Raw genomic sequence first — 20000 nt, 5'->3', positions numbered from 1 at the left:
CCCTGAATGACGTGTAGCAGGGGAGGAGAATAAACCTCGCTCCGCCAGAGCAGCCCAAGCCTGTAAATAAATACAACACTGAATTTTCACAAATGGAAACTTTATTGTTAAAAAAATAAAATATGAGTTGTATATAAATAACATTTATGCACTATTTCAGCCGGATCTGCCCGGGCGGATGCTGAACGCTGGCCCCGGAGCCACGCCGGGCGCCCAGCATGGCTCCGGGGCGCATCGCCCGTTACCGGTGATCAAACCGACAGATTTCGATGAAAATCTCGGAGGGTGAAGCTGGTCCAGCCTGGGACGTACCCCAGAAATCCCTGCTCCCAAAGCGGCTGGGAACCTGGACAATTTAGTCGGACGGACCGCGCTTTGGGAACCAGGAAGTAGGCTGGAGCAGCGCGCATCACCGCGGCTTTAACAGGGGAATCTGACCAGTTCCGACCGGCCGGGACCGCAGGAACCGGCCTGGACTGGTAGCAGGGACTCCCGGGGACCGACCAGCGCAATTTCAGCCGGATCTGCCCGGCGGATGCTGCGCGACGGGCGCCGCAACCCCACGGCGGGCGCACAGATCGCTCCGGGGCGCATCCTCTGCGCATCGCCCGTTACCGGGGATCAAACCGACAGATTTGGCTGAAAATCTTTGAGGGTGAAGCTGGTCCGACCTGGGACAGACCCCCGAGGACCCAGCTCCCAAACCACCCGGGAACCTGGATGATTTAACCCGGATCCGACTGGCTGAAGGAAGCACCGCTCCAGCCAGAGCCAGAGAGCTGGTTGTGGGCGTGGTTTCAGCAGCGGAGGCTGAACCTATGGAAATGAGTGACTATGGTGACGTCACCATAGGCGCAGATTCAGAATGGCTCAAAAAAAGGTCACGTGACACTGGGGGACTCTGTAAGGCGGGGGTCAGAGACCCTGCAGAATTTCATGGTATTTTGTCTCCCCTGTGCTGGCAGGGTGAGGGGAGACCACTTTATATATGTTAAAACAAGAAAAAACATGTTTTTCATAATAGGTCCCCTTTAAGCTCGACGTTTTTAGCGTCGTTACTTCGGCAACACCAACTACATTACCCACAATCCCGCTGACTACAGTAACAGAAATTACCGTAATGATCATATATAAGGCACACTGCCGGTTTTTGAGAAAATTAAAGGCTTTTAGATGCACCTTATAGTGCGGAAAATACGGTAAATGTTCAATGGAGCTAATTATTGGAATAATGTCTCATAGAATAAGGTCCATAGCTGAAATGTTGCCGTGCTTGTAAAGATTACCAGTGTGTTAAAATGTCCTTTGGTTGCTTACTTTCTCTTATTTACATACCAGGACATACTTAACAGTTTGAAAGCACCGTCAGTTTGCCATAAATAAACTATTATATGCAGCTTCCGTTGTTAGCAAAATGTCTGTCGTTTGTCTAATTCCAGACACTATTTTTGATCTTATATTTCTTTCATTAATTTAGGGGACAAAAAAGCAATCAATATTATAGATATATATAAAAAATAAAATAAAAGCAATGCTGATTAGTGCCAGTAGTAGAGTAGTCACAAAACTGGAGTAACAGCGTAGTTACAAAACATCAGTTAGTCCCACAAGTCCAAGCAACAAGTGTGTAGCCTTTAACGTGACGGGAAGACGTAACACAGTATCCTTCAGAATGTACTACAATACAATTTATGTTTAGCAGAACTTTTGGAGATAATTAGGCTAATTTATTATAATTGTCTTGAGAGTGGATGTCAGCCCTGTACAACCGTACTCTACAGACAGTTGTGACCAACAACAAAACGTGCCTCTTTTTGTCTGTAAGCTGTTACTATCAGTTTTGTATCCTCCAATGGGAAACGTTACAGTCGAGGAGGAAACATTTATAATGTCTGCATGTTGCTGTTCTGTTTAGATTACAGATTCAGATTGGTTAGGAACCTTGAAGTCCTTGAAGTGTTCCCATTATGTGACTTATCAGTGACGAGGGTCACACATCCATCCGTTTTCTACACCCGTTTATCTTTGCAGGGTCACGGGTACGGCTGGGTATTCTTAAGAACCTCACGATTCCATTCGATTCTTTAGGTTTCGATTTGATTCGATATTGATTTAAATGCTTCAATATTGATTCAGTAAGACGTAGAAATACACAAATACATGTTGGCAATTTTTCATTATTTTTATTTTCACGCCTATAACACGTGGCATGTTACTTCACATAGAAATGAACTGAGCAATTAAACTTAGCAGCACCATAAAGGCTCACTTGTGCATTTGTACTGTAGTACACGCCGAACAGCAACACGACAAACCTGCGGATCATGTTGACACAGAACTGTCATGTGTTTTTTTTTTTAATTTTAACTTTTGTACTATAGTAGCCTCCACCACCTTCTCTCCTATTGGACTTGTCGAGATGTCGTCACAGCGCGGCACGGTGAAATTAAAAAAATGTTCAATTCGGGCAGGCAGGCGCCCTCTCGCGCACCGCCGAGCTCGGCGGCAGAGCGGTCCGCTCTTGCGCCGCGGTAGCACACACACAATGAATTGGAAAGCTGGCGGCGGTCGCCGCTTTGCGCCCTCTCAGTGAAAAGGGCTTTACACACCACCACATCTTTCTTTTTGATCCGTAGGGACATAACAAAGCCAAATTAATTTCACAGTAACTGATGCTAAATGATGAGACAAAAGATTATCAAACACACTCCTGAGCTTATCGCTGTCGCCAACAGTAAAGATTTCATAAGTGGCAAAGGAAATGATGCGATAAGGCCCCGGGGGTCTGCTGGAGGCGATCCCAGCTTTCTCTGGCCCAAAGGAAAGGGTCCGCCCTGGAGAGATCACCAGCCCCTCTATGCAATATGTATTCAAGTTTTCCTATGAAGTTTCTTTCCTTGTTCTTCAAGGATTTTTCACTCATCTTAGAGCAAAGCCTTTCCTTGATGTTGGAAACAGCACATTTACAGGACAGCTTCAAGTCACAGTGTTAGTAATTCTATTCACTTCTTTCAGGCTACACTATGTTCACTTTTGCTATGATACTATTCAATTTATTTATATAGCGTCTAGCCCACCCTGACATAGAATACACACACACCCAAATGTTTCCATCAAATAAGTTTCAGTGAGGGCTGGGAAATCAAACTATTGTCTATTTTCCCACAGCTGGAATGAAACACAAAAGTTGAATAATGTATTGTTAACTGCAATGACTACGTTTAAATTGGGGTTATTGCTAATATTCTGGTTACTGAAACATTGGGAATATTCCGTTTACATGGTAATTAATCATTGGGGATATCTGGATCAAACCAGCGACGCACGGAGAACGTGATGACACAATTACCGTCATTTCTGCTTCTTCTTCCTGTATCCAAATTCAAAACAAATGCTGCTTCACGCAACTTTTCTCTCAGCTTATTGTAAATCTTCTATCCCGGTACTTTCTACCGTCTACAAATGCAGAAATGTTCATATCCTTCATTACATTTATGAAGTGATTAGTCTCCTCCTGGTCTTGGTTTCTCCGTGTTTAGAAGAACTTCCTGGACTCAAAAGACCAGGATTCCTTGTGAACAGAGCATGTGCAGAAAACTAATTCCTGTTCCGTTTGATGGGGATATTCCGTTTGGTGTTTACATGACCCAATATTCAGGTTTTAAAAGGAGTAACCCAGGGCTCATATTGGGGTTTTCGAGACTTTTTTCAGGAACCACCACTGAAGCAAGTTCTGTTCTTAAAATTGCATTTCAGAATTAATTTAAAAAACTGGCCAGATGTTTTAAGTCTGTTTTCGAATGAATCTTAGGTTTAGACTCTTCAGTCAAAAGCTCACAAACATTCATAAATACTCTACATTTATTTGAATATCTTTTGTTTATGATGCTCTGATGTCACGAATAAAGACACCTTTCAAATATTGGTTATTGTGTGTAAGAATGTAATACAGATCATTTGGCCTGCATGCAAAAGGTTTTCTACTGCAGCTGAAAATGAACTGTTACTAACTATTATCAGTGGTGTGTAAATGTGCAGCACTGCTGTCATGAGTCTGAGTCCAGCTGGAGAGATGCAGCTAAACAGTTTATTTCTCAACAGAGCTGATGTGTGGAAGGAACCAGATGTTTCCTGGGCTGAGCAGTCCCAGCGTTGCTTAACATGTCACTGTCAATCAGGCGGGACAGCAGAGTTTCAGCAGCTGTGTTTCCTGCAGCTGCAGCAGGAAAATCACTGGGGGTCGATTGTATCTCTCTTTATTTCCTGCACTGTGTCCATGCCAGGCCAATTAAAGATGTTTGATTTGTTTGCAGAAGATGTGCAGCTTTAGGGACCAGAGTTGGGTAGTTACGAGTTACATTTACTCTGTTACATTTACTTGAGTAAGTTTTGGGAAATGTTGTACTTTTAGGAGTAGTTTTGAATCACTATACTTTTGACTTTTACTTGAGTAGATTTGTGAAGAAGAGACTGTTCCTCTTACTCCGCTACATTAGGCTACGTTGAGCTGTTACTTTTCTTTTATCCCTTTTATCCACGTACGCGTCAATCTCATGACATCACTGGGTGATTCTTTGGGAAAAATGTTTGTTTTTGCATGTTTTGTCACATTTACACAGACTCAAACACACACAGAGTTTCTATGAGTTCATGTTTGTTCTAGTTCTGCTGGTTAAAAAAGAAAAGTACAAAGGCTGAAAATTTTGTGCTACTTAATTCATTTTTTATTCTGTTATTATTTTATTTATTTTATTATTTATTAAAGTACTTGAATTTACTTTAAGATTATTTTAATTTAAGCTATTTTTATTTTTTATTCATTTTAATTAATTTTATTATTTTATTGATTTAATTTGCCTGAAGATGATTATTTTGTACTTTTGTCTGTTTGAATGGTTGTGTTAAAAAATAAATCAGACGTTACTCAACAGTTACTCTGTACTTGAGTAGTTTTTTCACCAAGTACTTTTTTACTTTTACTCAAGTAATTATTTGGATGACTACTTTTTACTTCTACTTGAGTCATATTATTCTGAAGTAACAGTACTTTTACTTGAGTACAATTTTTGTTTTCAATCTTTCCTCTCCTGCTGTGTACCATTGGTGCTGCACCACTTTGCCATGTGCTCATAGAAGTAGCAATGCATTACTGTAAAATCAAAATACGAACACTATCAAAAGTTAGCAATTACATATACAGAAATAATTTGATCAAGCGTACTGCATGCTGCTGCTGAATACTTGACAGCCGTCTGTTCAGGGAAGGAGGCAGGGTGTGAATCAGAAGATCATGGGCTGCCCTCTGCTCTCCCTGTCTGACATCAGCAGGGCAAGGAACATCTTAAAGGACAACGCCCAACCCGGTTTCCATTTCTTTGACCTGTTGCCCTCTGGGAGGAGCTTCAGGTCCATACGGACCAGAACAAACAGACTCAGGGACAGATTCTTCCCCAAAGCTGTAAACTTTCTAAACCAGGGGTCACCAATCCTGGTCCTGGAGGGCCGGTGTCCTGCATGTTTTACATGTTTCGCTGCTTCATTGCACCGTGATAAAAGTGACTGTGTCGTTAAGAGAATTGTGCAGACCTGGATGACAAGCTGATGACGATGATTCATTAGAATCAGGTGTGTTAAAGCAGGAAAACATCTAAAACATGCAGGACACCGGCCCTCGAGGACCAGGATTGGTGACCCCTCTGCAATATTCTTTCATCCATTCATTTTTATAGTGTATATGTATTTATATTGTCTGTTTTTTTATTTTGTTTTTACATAACATTTTACATGTGTGAACTTGTATGGAGCTGCTGCTTAATCTCATTATATTATTATGATGACAATAAAGACTTTCTATTCTATTCTATAGAGGGAATGCGCATGACGTCACAGATGAGACTTCACAGCGGGTTACGCCCACTGAGTGGTAGAAAGACTGAGTGGTAGAAAGACTGAGTGTCAGAAAGACTGAGTGTCAGAAAGACTGAGTGACAGAAAGACTGAGTGGTAGAAAGACTGAGTGGTAGAAAGACTGAGTGGTAGAAAGACTGAGTATCAGAAAGACTGAGTGGTAGAAAGACTGAGTGGTAGAAAGACTGAGTGGTAGAAAGACTGAGTGGTAGAAAGACTGAGTGGTAGAAAGACTGAGTATCAGAAAGACTGAGTGGTAGAAAGACTGAGTGGTAGAAAGACTGAGTGGTAGAAAGACTGAGTGGTAGAAAGACTGAGTGGTAGAAAGACTGAGTGGTAGAAAGACTGAGTATCAGAAAGACTGAGTGGTAGAAAGACTGAGTGGTAGAAAGACTGAGTATCAGAAAGACTGAGTGGTAGAAAGACTGAGTGGTAGAAAGACTGAGTATCAGAAAGACTGAGTGACAGAAAGACTGAGTGACAGAAAGACTGAGTGGTAGAAAGACTGAGTGGTAGAAAGACTGAGTGGTAGAAAGACTGAGTGTCAGAAAGACTGAGTGGTAGAAAGACTGAGTATCAGAAAGACTGAGTGACAGAAAGACTGAGTGGTAGAAAGACTGAGTGGCAGAAAGACTGAGTGGCAGAAAGACTGAGTGGCAGAAAGACTGAGTGGCAGCGTAAACTTCCAGTTTGAGCAATTCGAAAGCATCTAAAATGGGAGAGAGCTGTTGTGTGATCGACTGTACTCATGGGCTTTTAAAAGTGGCATAAAATGAGCAAAATCCAATGATGACACTAATCACAGTGATTACAAATATTAGTAGAAATGTCATACTTGTGACTGAGTGACAGCCATGGTCCATGAGCTCCAACATCTGATAGAAACTAGAGTTCTCTTCCTCCAGAGAAGTTCCTACCCCTAGCTCTGAGCTGCCAAGTGTTTGCTTTGGATCTGTTCCCTCGCAGGGCTGGAGCACAAAGCTGGCAGCACATTATTGATTTCTGCTTGATCTTTCAGGCTGACTGTAGTGCTTAAAGTACACATATCCTGCCCCTTTTTCAAAAGAGGACAGTTTCCCTTCATTTAATTTCTCTGAAATGCTTTGATTGGAAATGCATCGGCATACAGTACAATAGCTCCTCTTTCAACCGTGTTCTCACTGTTTCTCTGTTCAAAGGAGCCCGGCTTAGATGGAATAGTGAGTCACTTTTGCAAGTCGTCTACTCAACTGGCAAATGTTGTAAAACAGGCAACAACTCATAGAAAAGTGAATGTCCCATAAAAGCCAGCTGGTAAGTAACACATGACCCTTCCTTTCTTCTCCATTTCCATTTTTATTTATTATAAGTATCTCATAGCTATCATTTTTGTCCATCGTTCCTGTAGTTTCTTGTGCTGGCCCCCCTTTTCTTTTCTTTTTTCTCTTTTGTACATGGTGCAGCATTCTCTGCCGGTGGCGAAGAGCATCTCTGAATGCACAACACCGGAACCTGCAGCGTGGGAGTGAGAGGGGCAGGGTAACGGCCCGGTCAGGCGGGGGAGAGATTTGTCCGTCAAGACTCCTCTCCCTGGCCCTGCCCCTTCTCAACCTTTCCCCGACCTTGCACCTAACCTGGGGCTTGCTGATTGGGCCGGAGCTTCGGGAGCTGCGTGCTGGCCTGTGGTCCCCACCCCCGGTCATCCCGCTGCTGCTTCCACCTGCGTGCAGTCCCCACCCCCGGTCATCCCGTTGCTGCTTCCACCTGCCTGCTGTCCCCACCCCTGGTCATCCCGTTGCTGCTTCCACCTGCCTGCGGTCCCCACCCCTGGTCATCCCGCAGCTGCTTCCACCTGCCTGCAGTCCCCACCCCCGGTCATCCCGTTGCTGCTTCCACCTAACTGCGGTCCCCACCCCCGGTCATCCCGTTGCTGCTTCCACCTGCCTGCGGCCCCCACCCCCGGTCATCCCGCTGTTGCTTCCACCTGCCTGCTGTCCCCACCCCCGGTCATCCCGCTGCTTCCTCCACCTGCCTGAGGTCCCCCCCCCCTCTGGTCATCCCGTTGCTGCTTCCACCTGCCTGCTGTGCTGCTGACGTCCCCGACCCCCCAGTCTGGCTCAAGGTTTCTTCCCTCCTAAAGGGGAGTTTTTCTTGCCACTGTTTGGCTTAAGGTTTTTCTCCCACTATGGGAGTTTTTACCTGCCATTGTTTATGTAATAATTGCTCGAGGGTTTATGTTCTGGGTCTCTGGAAAGCGTCTAGAGACAACTTTTGTTGTATTAGACGCTATATAAATAAAATTGAATTGAATTTTTGAATGGAGTGCTAGTATCGCAGTGCTAGTGCTAGTATCTGAGTTTTCCCCTGCACTGCAATCCGATCCGATCCGTGTTTTTTGGCTGGATCGCAGAATATTTTCCATCCGCGGATCAGATCGCAGAATCCCTATTAAATATGTTTATTATTTTTACAAATTTAGACATTTTAACATGAGAGTCAACCCCAAACTTTGAAAAGAACTGCAATTTTTCCTACTTTCTATTAGAACTTAACCCAGAAAACTGGATGTTGCCCCTTGGTTGTGTCACACATTAAACTGCACATTAGAGAGAAGATTTTTAGTGTTGTTACCAACCACATATATCTCCGTGAACAATGAAAACACTGGCCAAAGTCAGCAATCATTAAAAGATGAGGTATAATCTGACCTTTGGTGTGGTCTCCGCCTCCCTCTTGGTCCGGCCTTGAGAAAGCCACCGCGCCGTTGCTGTCTTTCCTCCGCGCAGCCCTGAGGACATAAAGAGAGGAGATTAATGCCGTGATGAAGTTTGAACATGCTGAGCTAACTGATCGAGACACGACTGTACATCCCTGGAGCTGAGCACACGACACTGTTGCTTTACAACAACAAAAAAGAGTGCAAGTAATGCAATTATTGATCTTCTTGATGAAGGCAACAGTGATGCTATCAGGCACCATTAATATGGAACCAACTTCCAATCTGGGTTAAGGAGGCTGACACCACCTCCACCTTTAAAACTAAACTGAAAACCTTTCTGTTTAGTAAAGCCTATAGTTAGTGTTTAGTAAACCTGTAGTTAGTGTTTAGTAAACCTCTAGTTAGTGTTTAGTAAACCTCTAGTTAGTGTTTAGTAAACCTCTAGTTAGTGTTTAGTAAACCTCTAGTTAGTGTTTAGTAAACCTCTAGCTGGTGTTGGTAAATCTCTAGTTAGTGTAAACTCTAGGCCGGAGGTCAATGATCGACTTTGTTGTCGTTTCATCTGACCTTCGGCCGCATGTCTTGGACACTCGGGTGAAGAGAGGGGCTGAGCTGTCAACTGATCACCACCTGGTGGTGAGTTGGATGCGCTGGCGGAGGAGGAGGTTGGACAGACCGGGCAGACCCAAACAGATTGTGAGGGTCTGTTGGGAACGTCTGGCCGAGCCCTCTGTCAGGGACATCTTCAACTCTCACCTCCGGGAGAGCTTCTCTCAGATCCCGGGGGAGGCGGGGGACATTGAGTCCGAGTGGACCATGTTCTCTGCCTCCATTGTCGACGCGGCGGCTCAAAGTTGTGGTCGCAAGGTCTCCGGTGCCTGTCGTGGCGGCAATCCTAGAACCCGGTGGTGGACACCAGAAGTACATGATGCCGTCAGACTGAAGGAGTCCTACCGGGCCTGTGGGACTCCTGACGCAGTAGAGGGGTACCGGCAAGCCAAGCGAGCCGCGGCTTGGGCGGTCCTGGAGGCAAAAACCCGGGTCTGGGAGGCGTTCGGGGAGGCCATGGAGGAAGACTTTCGGCCGGCCTCGAAGAAATTCTGGAGGACAGTTCGGCGCCTCAGAAGGGGGAAGCAGTACTCTGCCGGCACAGTTTATGGTGCTGGTGGGGAGCTGTTGACCTCGACTGGGGACGTCGGAGAGTGGAAGGAATACTTCGAGGATCTCCTCAACCCGACTGACATGCCTTCCACTGAGGAAGCAGAGAGCGGGGACTCTGGGGCGTGCTCATCCATCACCCAAGCCGAGGTCACTGAGGTGGTTCGTAAGCTCCTCAGTGGCACCGGGGGTGGATGAGATTCGCCCTGAGTACCTCAAGTTTCTGGATGTCGTAGGGCTGTCTTGGTTGACACGCCTCTGCGACATCGCATGGAGGAAGGGGACAGTACCGCTGGAGTGGCAAACCGGGGTGGTGGTCCCTCTGTTTAAAAAGGGGGACTGGAGAGTGTGTTCCAACTATAGGGGGATCACACTTCTCAGCCTCCCCGGGAAAGTCTACGCCAGGGTACTGGAGAGGAGAATACGGCCGATAGTTGAACCTCGGATTCAGGAGGAACAATGCGGTTTTCGTCCCGGTCGTGGAACACTGGACCAGCTCTACACCCTCCGCAGGGTGCTCGAGGGTTCATGGGAATTTGCCCAACCAGTCTACATGTGCTTTGTGGATCTGGAGAAGGCATTTGACCGTGTCCCTCGTGTCATTCTGTGGAGGGTGCTGAGTGAGTATGGAGTCCGGGGCCCTCTATTAAGAGCTGTCCGGTCTCTATATGATCGGAGTAGGAGTCTGGTTCGCATTGCCGGCAGTAAGTCAGACTTGTTCCCGGTGCATGTTGGACTCCGGCAGGGCTGCCCTTTGTCACCGGTCCTGTTTATAATTTTTATGGACAGGATTTCTAGGCGCAGCCAGGGGCCGGAGGGGATCTGGTTTGGGAACCTCAGGATTTCATCTCTGCTTTTCGCAGATGATGTTGTCCTGTTGGCTTCATCGGACCGGGACCTTCAGCATGTGCTGGGGCGGTTTGCGGCCGAGTGCGACGCGGCAGGGATGAGAATCAGCACCTCCAAAACCGAGGCCATGGTTCTCCATCGGAAAAGGGTGGCGTGCCTTCTCTGCTGCCCCCGCGACCCGGGAACGGATAAGCGGCGGACGATGGATGGATGGATGGATAGTGTAAACTCTAGTGTGTTAGAGTCAGTAGTCATAGTTGCAGCTATAGAACAAGATTATAATAGTTAGTCTCAAATATAGCTTGGTGGTAGATATGCTGCTATAGGCCTATGCTGCAGGGGGGCACCGACATGATCCACTGGGTGGTGCCTCTCACCCTTCTTCTCCTCTCCTCTTCCCTTCCTCTCTTCTCCATTTCCATTTTTATTTATTATAAATATCTCATAGCTATCGTTTTTGTCCATCGATCCTGTAGTTTCTTGTGCCGGCCCCCATTTTTTCTCTTTTGCGCATGTTTGCAGGCCAGAGCCTCGGGAGCTGCGTTCTGGCCCGCGGTCCGGGTACCCCCCACCCCCAGTCATCCCGTTGCTGCTTCCACCTGCCTGCGACACCCCCCCCGGTCATCCCGTTGCTGCTTCCACCTGCCTGTGGTCCCCCACCCCCCTCTGGTCGTCGTGTTGCTGCTTCCACCTGCCTGCGGTCCCCCCCTCTGGTCATCCCGTCGCTGCTTCCACCTGCCTGCGGCCCCCCACCCCCTCTGGTCATCCCGCTGCTGCTTCCACCTGCCTGCGGTCCCCCACCCCCCTCTGGTCATCCCTCTGCTGCTTCCACCTGCCTGCGGTCCCCCACCCCCCTCTGGTCATCCCGCTGCTGCTTCCACCTGCCTGCGGTCCACTAGGGGAGTTTTTATCTGCCATTGTTTATGTAATAATTACTCGGGGGTTTATGTTCTGGGTCTTTGGAAAGCTTCTAGAGACAACATCTGTCGTATTAGAAGCTATACAAATAAAATTGAATTGAATTGAATTGAATTTCCTCTGGTTCCCTCATAAAACCACTGAGCTGGCCCCTGGTGATACATCTAGTTCAGTCTTCTGAAAAGCTAATTATGACGGGAAAATAAATAATAACACAGCCATTTGGAAACCATAACTTTTCTCAAAGCCCTCATTTTATATTTTGTTTAACTGGGCTGGTTTGAGTGGATGAAACAGCGGAGTTCTGCAGAATAAACCCTCTACAGGATGAATAGATTACCGAGAATGAATCATGAGCTCACTTCAAATTGACAAAAGCACTTCTCTGCATGTTTAATTTCAAAGAGAGAGATTCATACACGTCGCCACAGCCAGGGCATGTATTCAATCACAGATAGAAGCAGGACATCACCATATTTCATTAGAAGTAAACTAACAAGAACTGGAGTTTTCAGAGGTTTCATTTCAGCTCTCAGATGCACTAAATAAAAATCCTTTGGAAGGCATAAGGACGTGTATTATGAAATGTCATGTAATAAAGATGTAAGAAATACAAAAAATTATTTATAAACAGGTATGTGGAAGAGGAAATGGGTTAACGAGGAGTGTGAGAAACAAATAAAATAGGGAAAAATGGTATATTACAGGACTGTCTCAGAAAATTAGAATATTGTGATAAAGTTCTTTATTTTCTGTAATGCAATTAAAAAAACAAAAATGTCATACATTCTGGATTCATTAAAAAATCAACTGAAATATTGCAATCCTTTTATTATTTTAATATTGCTGATTATGGTTTACAGTTTAAGATTAAGATTCCCAGAATTCCCTCAAATTTTTTGAGATAGGATATTTGAGTTTTCTTAAGATGTAAGCCATGATCAGCAATATTAAGATAATAAAAGGCTTGCAATATTTCAGTTGATTTGTAATGAATCCAGAATGTATGACATTTTTGCATTACAGAAAATAAAGGACTTTATCACAATATTCTAATTTTCTGAGACAGTCCTGTATACTCATAATTATTTTTTCCGCTTTTTATCACAATTATGTACACGGTATCATACTGTAAACATCTAGTTATGTTTCATCTTACTGATTTTATTTCTCCTTGTAATAACTAAACTATACAGTCTGATCCCAATTTTGTGAAAGTAGCAGAGTTATAATTTCAAGCACTTTCAAGCAATTAAACTAAAATTCAAGCACTTTTCAGGCCTTGAAAACACAACATTGAAATTCAAGCACTTTCAAGGATTTCAAGCCCCCGTAGGAACCCTGAAATTTGAGCCCTGGATTACAACAATTTCTTGAAAAGGATAAATAAATCCTATCCTGATTGTGATTCTGCAGTGTTTCCTCTCATATCTCCAACCAAAGCCACTTTGTCTGCTGTCCTCGTCATTTATTTCATATAAAGACACCAGATTTCACAGTTCTACCTTTTTAAATGTGATAATTTGATGGGATTTCTTTCATCAGGGTTTGTTTCATCATTTTATTGAGAAAAAAAAAATATGAAGGAGCTTATCTGGGTTTAGAGATTATTTCCTGATATCTGAGTCAATCAACAAGAAAAATGACAATAATCATGTGCCGCAGCCTGACACGTTGAGCTCCAGCGGTTGTATGCATTTACATAATTACATGCATAAGAAAATGAAGAAAAGAAAATGTGACGGGTGACTATCCCAGTGTCGTTTCCAAGCTTTTGCCTCAGTAAAGTCTGACAACTTTTTCTGGTGCAGACAATTTGGAATTGAAATGATGAGCTAAACCTGACACGCTCTGTTGAGAGAGCCGGTTTGTCCGGGCTACTGAAACAACACAAATTACGCCAGAGCTTGGTAATGAAGGCTAGTATGATCTTAGCTGTAACATCACTGACTTCTTTGTATATTTATGGGCATGCCAAGTAGTGGCATAACCATATTACAATCGTCCAGAATGGCCCAAAGGGCAATGTTGCTAGCATTTTGCTAACAAGCTAAAGTTGCAAAAGTCCCACTGCGCACCAGCGGGTGTACAGCATGACCCCGCTCTGATGTGGAAAAAAGAAATCCCCAAGAAATAAAACACGGCCGGAAAAACCTGAAAAATTATTATTCTGCATTCTTTTTTCGTCCGTTAATACGGCCCGAACCGCAACGTGCACCCATGCATGGCATACATCGTTGGATGCGTCTCCATCGTGCCTCGATGGGCATTACTTTTCTCAGTCAAAAGTGTTACCGTGGCAACGCTAGATGCCAAAAAGCAAAAAAAAAGGTGAAAATTCGGACGCTTATTTCTCGGCCGAACTTTTTCGTAGAGACATTGTTCAAACTTTCAAACACTCGGCCCGATTGGCACTAAAGGGCCGTACAACCTCATTATGCCAATTATTACAGTTTTTGCAATATTTACCTTTCACTTTTTGTTAAATTTCCATTTGACTTTGGACGCTTGTTGCTAGGCAACAGGTTATCGTAGAGACATCGTACGAATGTTCCCAGACTCGGCACGCTGTGGACTTTAACATATTCAAATTTCATGAAGCTGAATTTAAGTAAATCTTATGTCAAAATCCATGCCAAATGGCCCCATCACCAAAGGTTTATTAACAACCCTAAACCACACCCCCTGTGGGGAGCACAGGAATGAATGAAATGCAACCGTCAACCCCTCAAACTGAGATAGAACCACCCCGAACACAACCACTACAGCCCCAAACCAAAGCAGCGAGAGGGGATGAATGGGCAGTAGGGCATGCCCATATCAACATTTCCTGAAATTTTCTAGTATACTCAATTCAAAAGTAATCCCTTAAAATGTAGCTACAACTCAATTACTATGTGTGGACAAGTGAAAGATGGCTCAAAGACGCTTGTCAGTGTGTCATTGGGGGGGTACTGCACCGCAGAGAAATGGAGTGACGGAGAAGTCAAAGCTCTGCGTTGGTTTAACGCAGAACCATAAATTAGGCTTTAAACATGCAGGATAGCGCCCCCTGCAGGACTGGAATTGGACACTATAGGTTGACGTCATTGTGAGGACAGTAGCAAACTTTTGGCTTGCGTTGCTAGTTTCTTCCCTCAGTCCATTTTCAAATACATTACTCTTGTTTTGTGATTACTCTTGTTTTCATCATTTCGTATGTGGGTCAATGACGTGACGCCTATATTTTCTGAAAAACAGACTTTTTTTCAATTCAAAAAAGGGTTAAATGGATAAAAAAATAACATATATATGAACTACTTGTCCCACATATGGACTCACTTGAATTTTATAAAAAATACTAGTAATCTGGGTTAAGGAGGCTGACACCACCTCCACCTTTAAAACTAAACTTAAAACATTTCTGTTTAGTAAAGCCTATAGTTAGTGTTTAGTAAACCTCTAGCTGGTGTTGGTAAATCTCTAGGTAGTGTAAACTTTAGTGTGTCAGAGTCGCTCCTGTAGTTTCTTGTGCCCCCCCTTCTCCTCCCTTTTCTCTCTTTTGTCCATGTTGCAGCATCCTTTGCCGGACACCGGAACCTGCAGGTGGTCGTGGGTGGCTTGTAGCTTGCATTACGGAGCACAAGTCTTTCCCTGACCCTGCACCCCAAACTGGGACTTGCTGATTGGGCCGGAGCTTCGGGAGCTGCATGCTGGCCTGCGGTCCCCACCCCTGGTCATCCCGTTGCTGGCCCCCCTTCTCCTCCCTTTTCTCTCTTTTGTCCTGCAGGTGGTCGTGGGTGGCTTGTAGCTTGCATTACGGAGCACAAGTCTTTCCCCGACCCTGCACCCCAACCTGGGACTTGCTGATTGGGCCGGAGCTTCGGGAGCTGCGTGCTGGCCTGCGGTCCCCACCCCTGGTCATCCCGTTGCTGCTTCCACCTGCCTGCTGTGCTGTTGCCGTCCCTGACCCACCAGTCTGGCCCTCGGCAGGAGGGTCCCCCCCTACGAGCCTGGTCCTGCTCAAGGTTTCTTCCCTCCTAAAGGGGAGTTTTTCTTGCCACTGTTTGGCTTAAGGTTTTTCTCCCACTAGGGGAGTTTTTACCTGCCATTGTTTATGTAATAACTGCTCGGGGGTCATGTTCTGGGTATGGGTCTCTGTAAAGCGTCTAGAGACAACTCTGTTGTATTAGACGCTATATAAATAAAATTGAATTGAATTGAATTGAATTTGGAATTTTGTTGTTGTTTTAAGCGTCAAAATGTCATGTGGTGCGACCGTCCGACCATTGACCTGTTGAAAATCATTATTCGTCTTTGACCCATGTGTTTTTTTGACAAAGCGTCGTTTGGAAACGTGACTGAGCCGTTGTCAGGTTGAGCAGCGTGTGAATCCCAGGCTCCAATCAGTCATGTGGAAAGTGCCCTTTGCAGGAAAAGGATTGATCTTATGAGACTGATCCTCTGGCAGGAGGAATGCAATCACCCTGAAGGAACAGACAGTCTGGCTCACATACCTATACGGTTACTTTACTGTACAAAGATGACTCCCACCTTACCTAGATGGATCATTCAATAACTGATTGTGTGTTTTTGTTTTGAGTAAATGGGCCTACACAGCTCATTGAAAATATACTCATTAATTGTATTAATTGATGAAAATATGGCTATGATGTATTTGATGATTGTGTCTGCATGTGGTACAAATTACCGTTAAGTGTGCTTTGTTCATCTGTGCAGTGTGCATAAATAAATAACTCCTTCGCAAAGACTCAACACAAAAAACGTAGCAATTGACAAAAGCACATAGCATTAAAAGATTTGTTCTGGTTTGTGCTCGATAACAGAAATGTATCCCGGGGTTTAACAACATTGAAATCTAACAGTGACATCATGGTTTCTTCAGCTTGGATAAAGATCACTATGCTTTATCCCCTCAAGCAAAGGTCACCATCAGTCATTGATAACACTGAAGGAAGTCCATAAATGTCAGCAGGACTTGACTGAAACTGTGACAGAAAGTGAGGGGGAAACATTCCGGTGACATTTAAGGGCTTCAGAAAATGGTGTAGCAGAAATACTGAATGGAGCAGAGTGAACAGGAAATGCATGCATGTCTCTTGTTACTTTTGATATACAGGACTGTCTCAGAAAAATAAAGAACTTTATCACAATATTCTAATTTTCTGAGACAGTCCTGTATATCTAATTCTAATTTACTTCTTTTTTTTTTATCCAAAAATGAGAGATTAGTCTGAAGTCTGTGATAATGGCATCCTTTCTGCAGAAAACATTGGGGCTATTAATGAGCAGAGCTGACGGAGGTTGGAGAGAATGATCTCTCCATCACACAGCTCTCCCTGCATGATCTACTGCTGCTCCACAAGTGCATGAAATAACCAGCCGGACGTGCCGTCCCACCTCAGAGCTAAATGACTGCCGTACTTTACCACACAGCAAAGCCTGGCTGGAACACTGCCATTAAGGCCCTGCTGAATATCTGCAATTATAATATGATTCTGTTACACTGGGTGAAAACAGCTTGGGTTGGGATGGAATGATGCACGGACTGACGTTGAGTCGGGGTACAAACAACATGGCTCCTCATATTATTCATATCAGCAAAACTATTTAATCTTGCCTCATGCATATTCCGTGGTGATGCATGGATATCTGCTTTCAAACCACTTAAAATAACAGCAAGCATCCTAACCAGCCATCCAAACCACCTGAAACGTTCTCTCCCTATCTCTAAAGGAGAGCTCAGCCACGCTGGACAAGAAACCTTTAGCTCATTTTGGAAGAAGAAAAAAAACATTTTCAAATGACTTATTTGATTACTTAGTATCACCTGACAACTAGCTGTAAATCACTCTATTGTTTATATTGTTGTAGCACCCAGTCACGCTACCAAAGTTTAAAATTTAAATATTTTAGTTGTGCTACTTAAAAAACGGAGGCCATCTGGTTTTTAGCATCCAGTACAACTGGACAGCCCCCGGACCAGAGTGCAAATTATACAATGACAATTGGGGGGGTCAACATTTTCTAGAGTCCAGGGTATAAAGGGAACCCAGTACGGCGCTGGACAAAAAAGCGGCATATATAGAAAAAGAACAATGTCCGCACATCAAAATGAGCTCCCACAAAAAACATTTATTCTAGCATGACGTTGCTTACCGCAGATGCTTAAGTAACTTAAGCGGACATGTTCTTTTTTTTAATATAGAAAATGTTTTAGTTTTGAGCACTCTCAGGGCTTTAGGAGGCACCAGTATTTATGACACTGATAAGACAGATAAATGTTTCAACCCCCCAATTTCTTATTTTCCCCTCCTTTAGGGGGGGTCGAGGTTGTAATTCAAACTAGTGATGCACCGAAATGAAAATTTGTGACCGAAACCGAAAATAATAAACACTTGGCCGAATACCGAACAATATCGAACATGGTTCTTCGCAGTTTTTCATTTATTTTGCCAATTTTTTCACCATTGCATAAATCAAATAAATTTGATTTAGGCATGCTTTTAAAAGAAAAAAATCTTTTACAAAATTACAAGGTACAAAACATTTGTTGAACATAAAAAACTGAACATTTTTTAATTTCCCAGCATTTCTTAAATATTCCAGCAGACATTATACCAGCAAAGAACAATAACTTATAATAAATAAATTAGCAAAATACATTTTTTGGCCATCATTGAGCTTACGTTAGGCATAACTGACTGAACATTGTAACATAGGCCTTAAAACAATAAAAATGCATTAAAGCGCTCAGGGTTTTTTATCATTTCAAATGATAAATCAAACTTGTAGTGCTGAAAGACTTTGCAGATGTGCCCCCTCTAGATATTTGAGCAGAACATTCATTGCAAACAGCCATTCTTGTATTATTCTTTGCCACTCTAAAATACTTCCACACTGCTGTAGTTTTTGGTTGGCCAACGATTTATGTGGTGCGCAACCATTACGGGAGCGTTATGTGGTTAGTTTTTGGTTGGCCAACGATTTATGTGGTGCGCAACAGTTACGGAGCGGCCAGTGTATTTCCTTATATTACAACGCCGTTATTAATTGTTCGGTTTTTTTCCCACTTATTCCACCGAACACCGAAAGTGTTTTTTTGCCATTTTCGGCCGAACAATTTCGGTTACCGAACGATCGGTGCATCACTAATTCCAACCCCCCCGTAATTCGCACTATGCCCCGGACCAAAAGCCGGGTTCACTGCTGCTGACAAGGTTGCGAATAAGAAGCGCCTCACTGGATCTGTTAACTAACTGGTTGCCTGCAGAAACATATCGACCACTGCACTACTCCTCCAAAGGAGGCTCTTACCAATAGTATTTGATCTAGGTGATGACCTTTTTATCTTTTTTGTTGTTAAGTTTTGGATCAGGTGGTGTCAGAAGTGTCAGAACTGACTAAAAACACCGGAGCTGATTTCCCTCAGCGTCAAACCATCTATTCCCCCTACTGTCATCACAACCTGCTCAGTCCTTCCTCTCACTGCTCCCCTCTGGGAAAGGCTACCAAAGCATTTTCTCCAGCACCACACAAGTCATCAACACTTTTTGTTCTACAGTCTGTCTCAGCGGTCGGAAACCCAAAACGGACCAAAGGACCAAAAACACAAAAAACAAAGATGTCTGGAGCCGCAAAAAATTAAAAGCCTTGTATGTATAAGCCTTAGAATGAAGGTGGCAAAAGGCAAAATGTCAAGAAAAAAAGTCAAAATGTTGAGAAAAAAGTTGAAATGTTGAGAAAAAAGTCAAAATTTTGAGAAAAACATTCGAAATGTCGAGATTAATGTAGAAGTACAATCTCGAGAAAAAAGTCAAAATGTCGAGAAAAAAGTCGAAATGTTGAGAAAAAAGTCAAAATGTCAAGATTAATGTGGAAGTAAAATCTTGATAAAAAAGTCAAAATGTCGAGAAAAAAGTCGAAATGTCGAGAAAAATGTCGAGATTAAAAAAGGAAAAAGGAAGAAAAAAAGGAAAAAAAGAGAAAAAAAGGAAGAAAAAAAGAAGAAAAAAAGCTCCAGGAGCCACTAGGGCGGCGCTAAAGAGCCGCAGGTGGCCGACCGCTGGTCTATCTGATCTTATATGGATAACGGTTACTAGGGTCTCTAACTCCATTCTCAAGCAACACTCGGCAGCTACTTCTCACAAATCATACTTATTTATAAAAATCCTCTACTTCATACACCGTACTTTGGCTCATTTGCAGAGTCTGAAAATGTCTCATGCCACAGTGACCTTCTGCACTTCTTGTACTGTAACAAGACATTTTTTTGCAGCAGTTCAGCTGTTTTGTCAGCAAAGTTCAGCTCTCATTATTAGGGGTGTGCAAACAAGGGTACCTCATGATTCGATTCCGATTATTGGAGCTTCGATTCTTTGATTCTTCGATTATAACGATTGTCGATTCGATTCGATTATTGGTGCCACGATTCTTCGATTATTGTGATTTTTAATGCTTTTTTCCATAC

General features: G+C 43.7%; 1 protein-coding gene across 1 annotated transcript in view; it reads right to left on the bottom strand.

Moving 5' to 3' along the window:
• The window catches only part of LOC133420881 (disintegrin and metalloproteinase domain-containing protein 19-like), a 203996-nt gene that overhangs the window by 170003 nt on the left and 13993 nt on the right, over positions 1–20000 (bottom strand). The window contains 1 exon segment of the mRNA XM_061710762.1: positions 8595–8674. Coding sequence (XP_061566746.1) covers positions 8595–8674 — 80 coding nt within the window.

Source organism: Cololabis saira, chromosome 20 (genome assembly GCF_033807715.1).
Source record: "Cololabis saira isolate AMF1-May2022 chromosome 20, fColSai1.1, whole genome shotgun sequence".
Classification (NCBI taxonomy): domain Eukaryota; kingdom Metazoa; phylum Chordata; class Actinopteri; order Beloniformes; family Belonidae; genus Cololabis; species Cololabis saira.
Note: the sequence above shows the minus strand (reverse complement) of the source record. Positions and strands in the feature narration are given on the sequence as shown.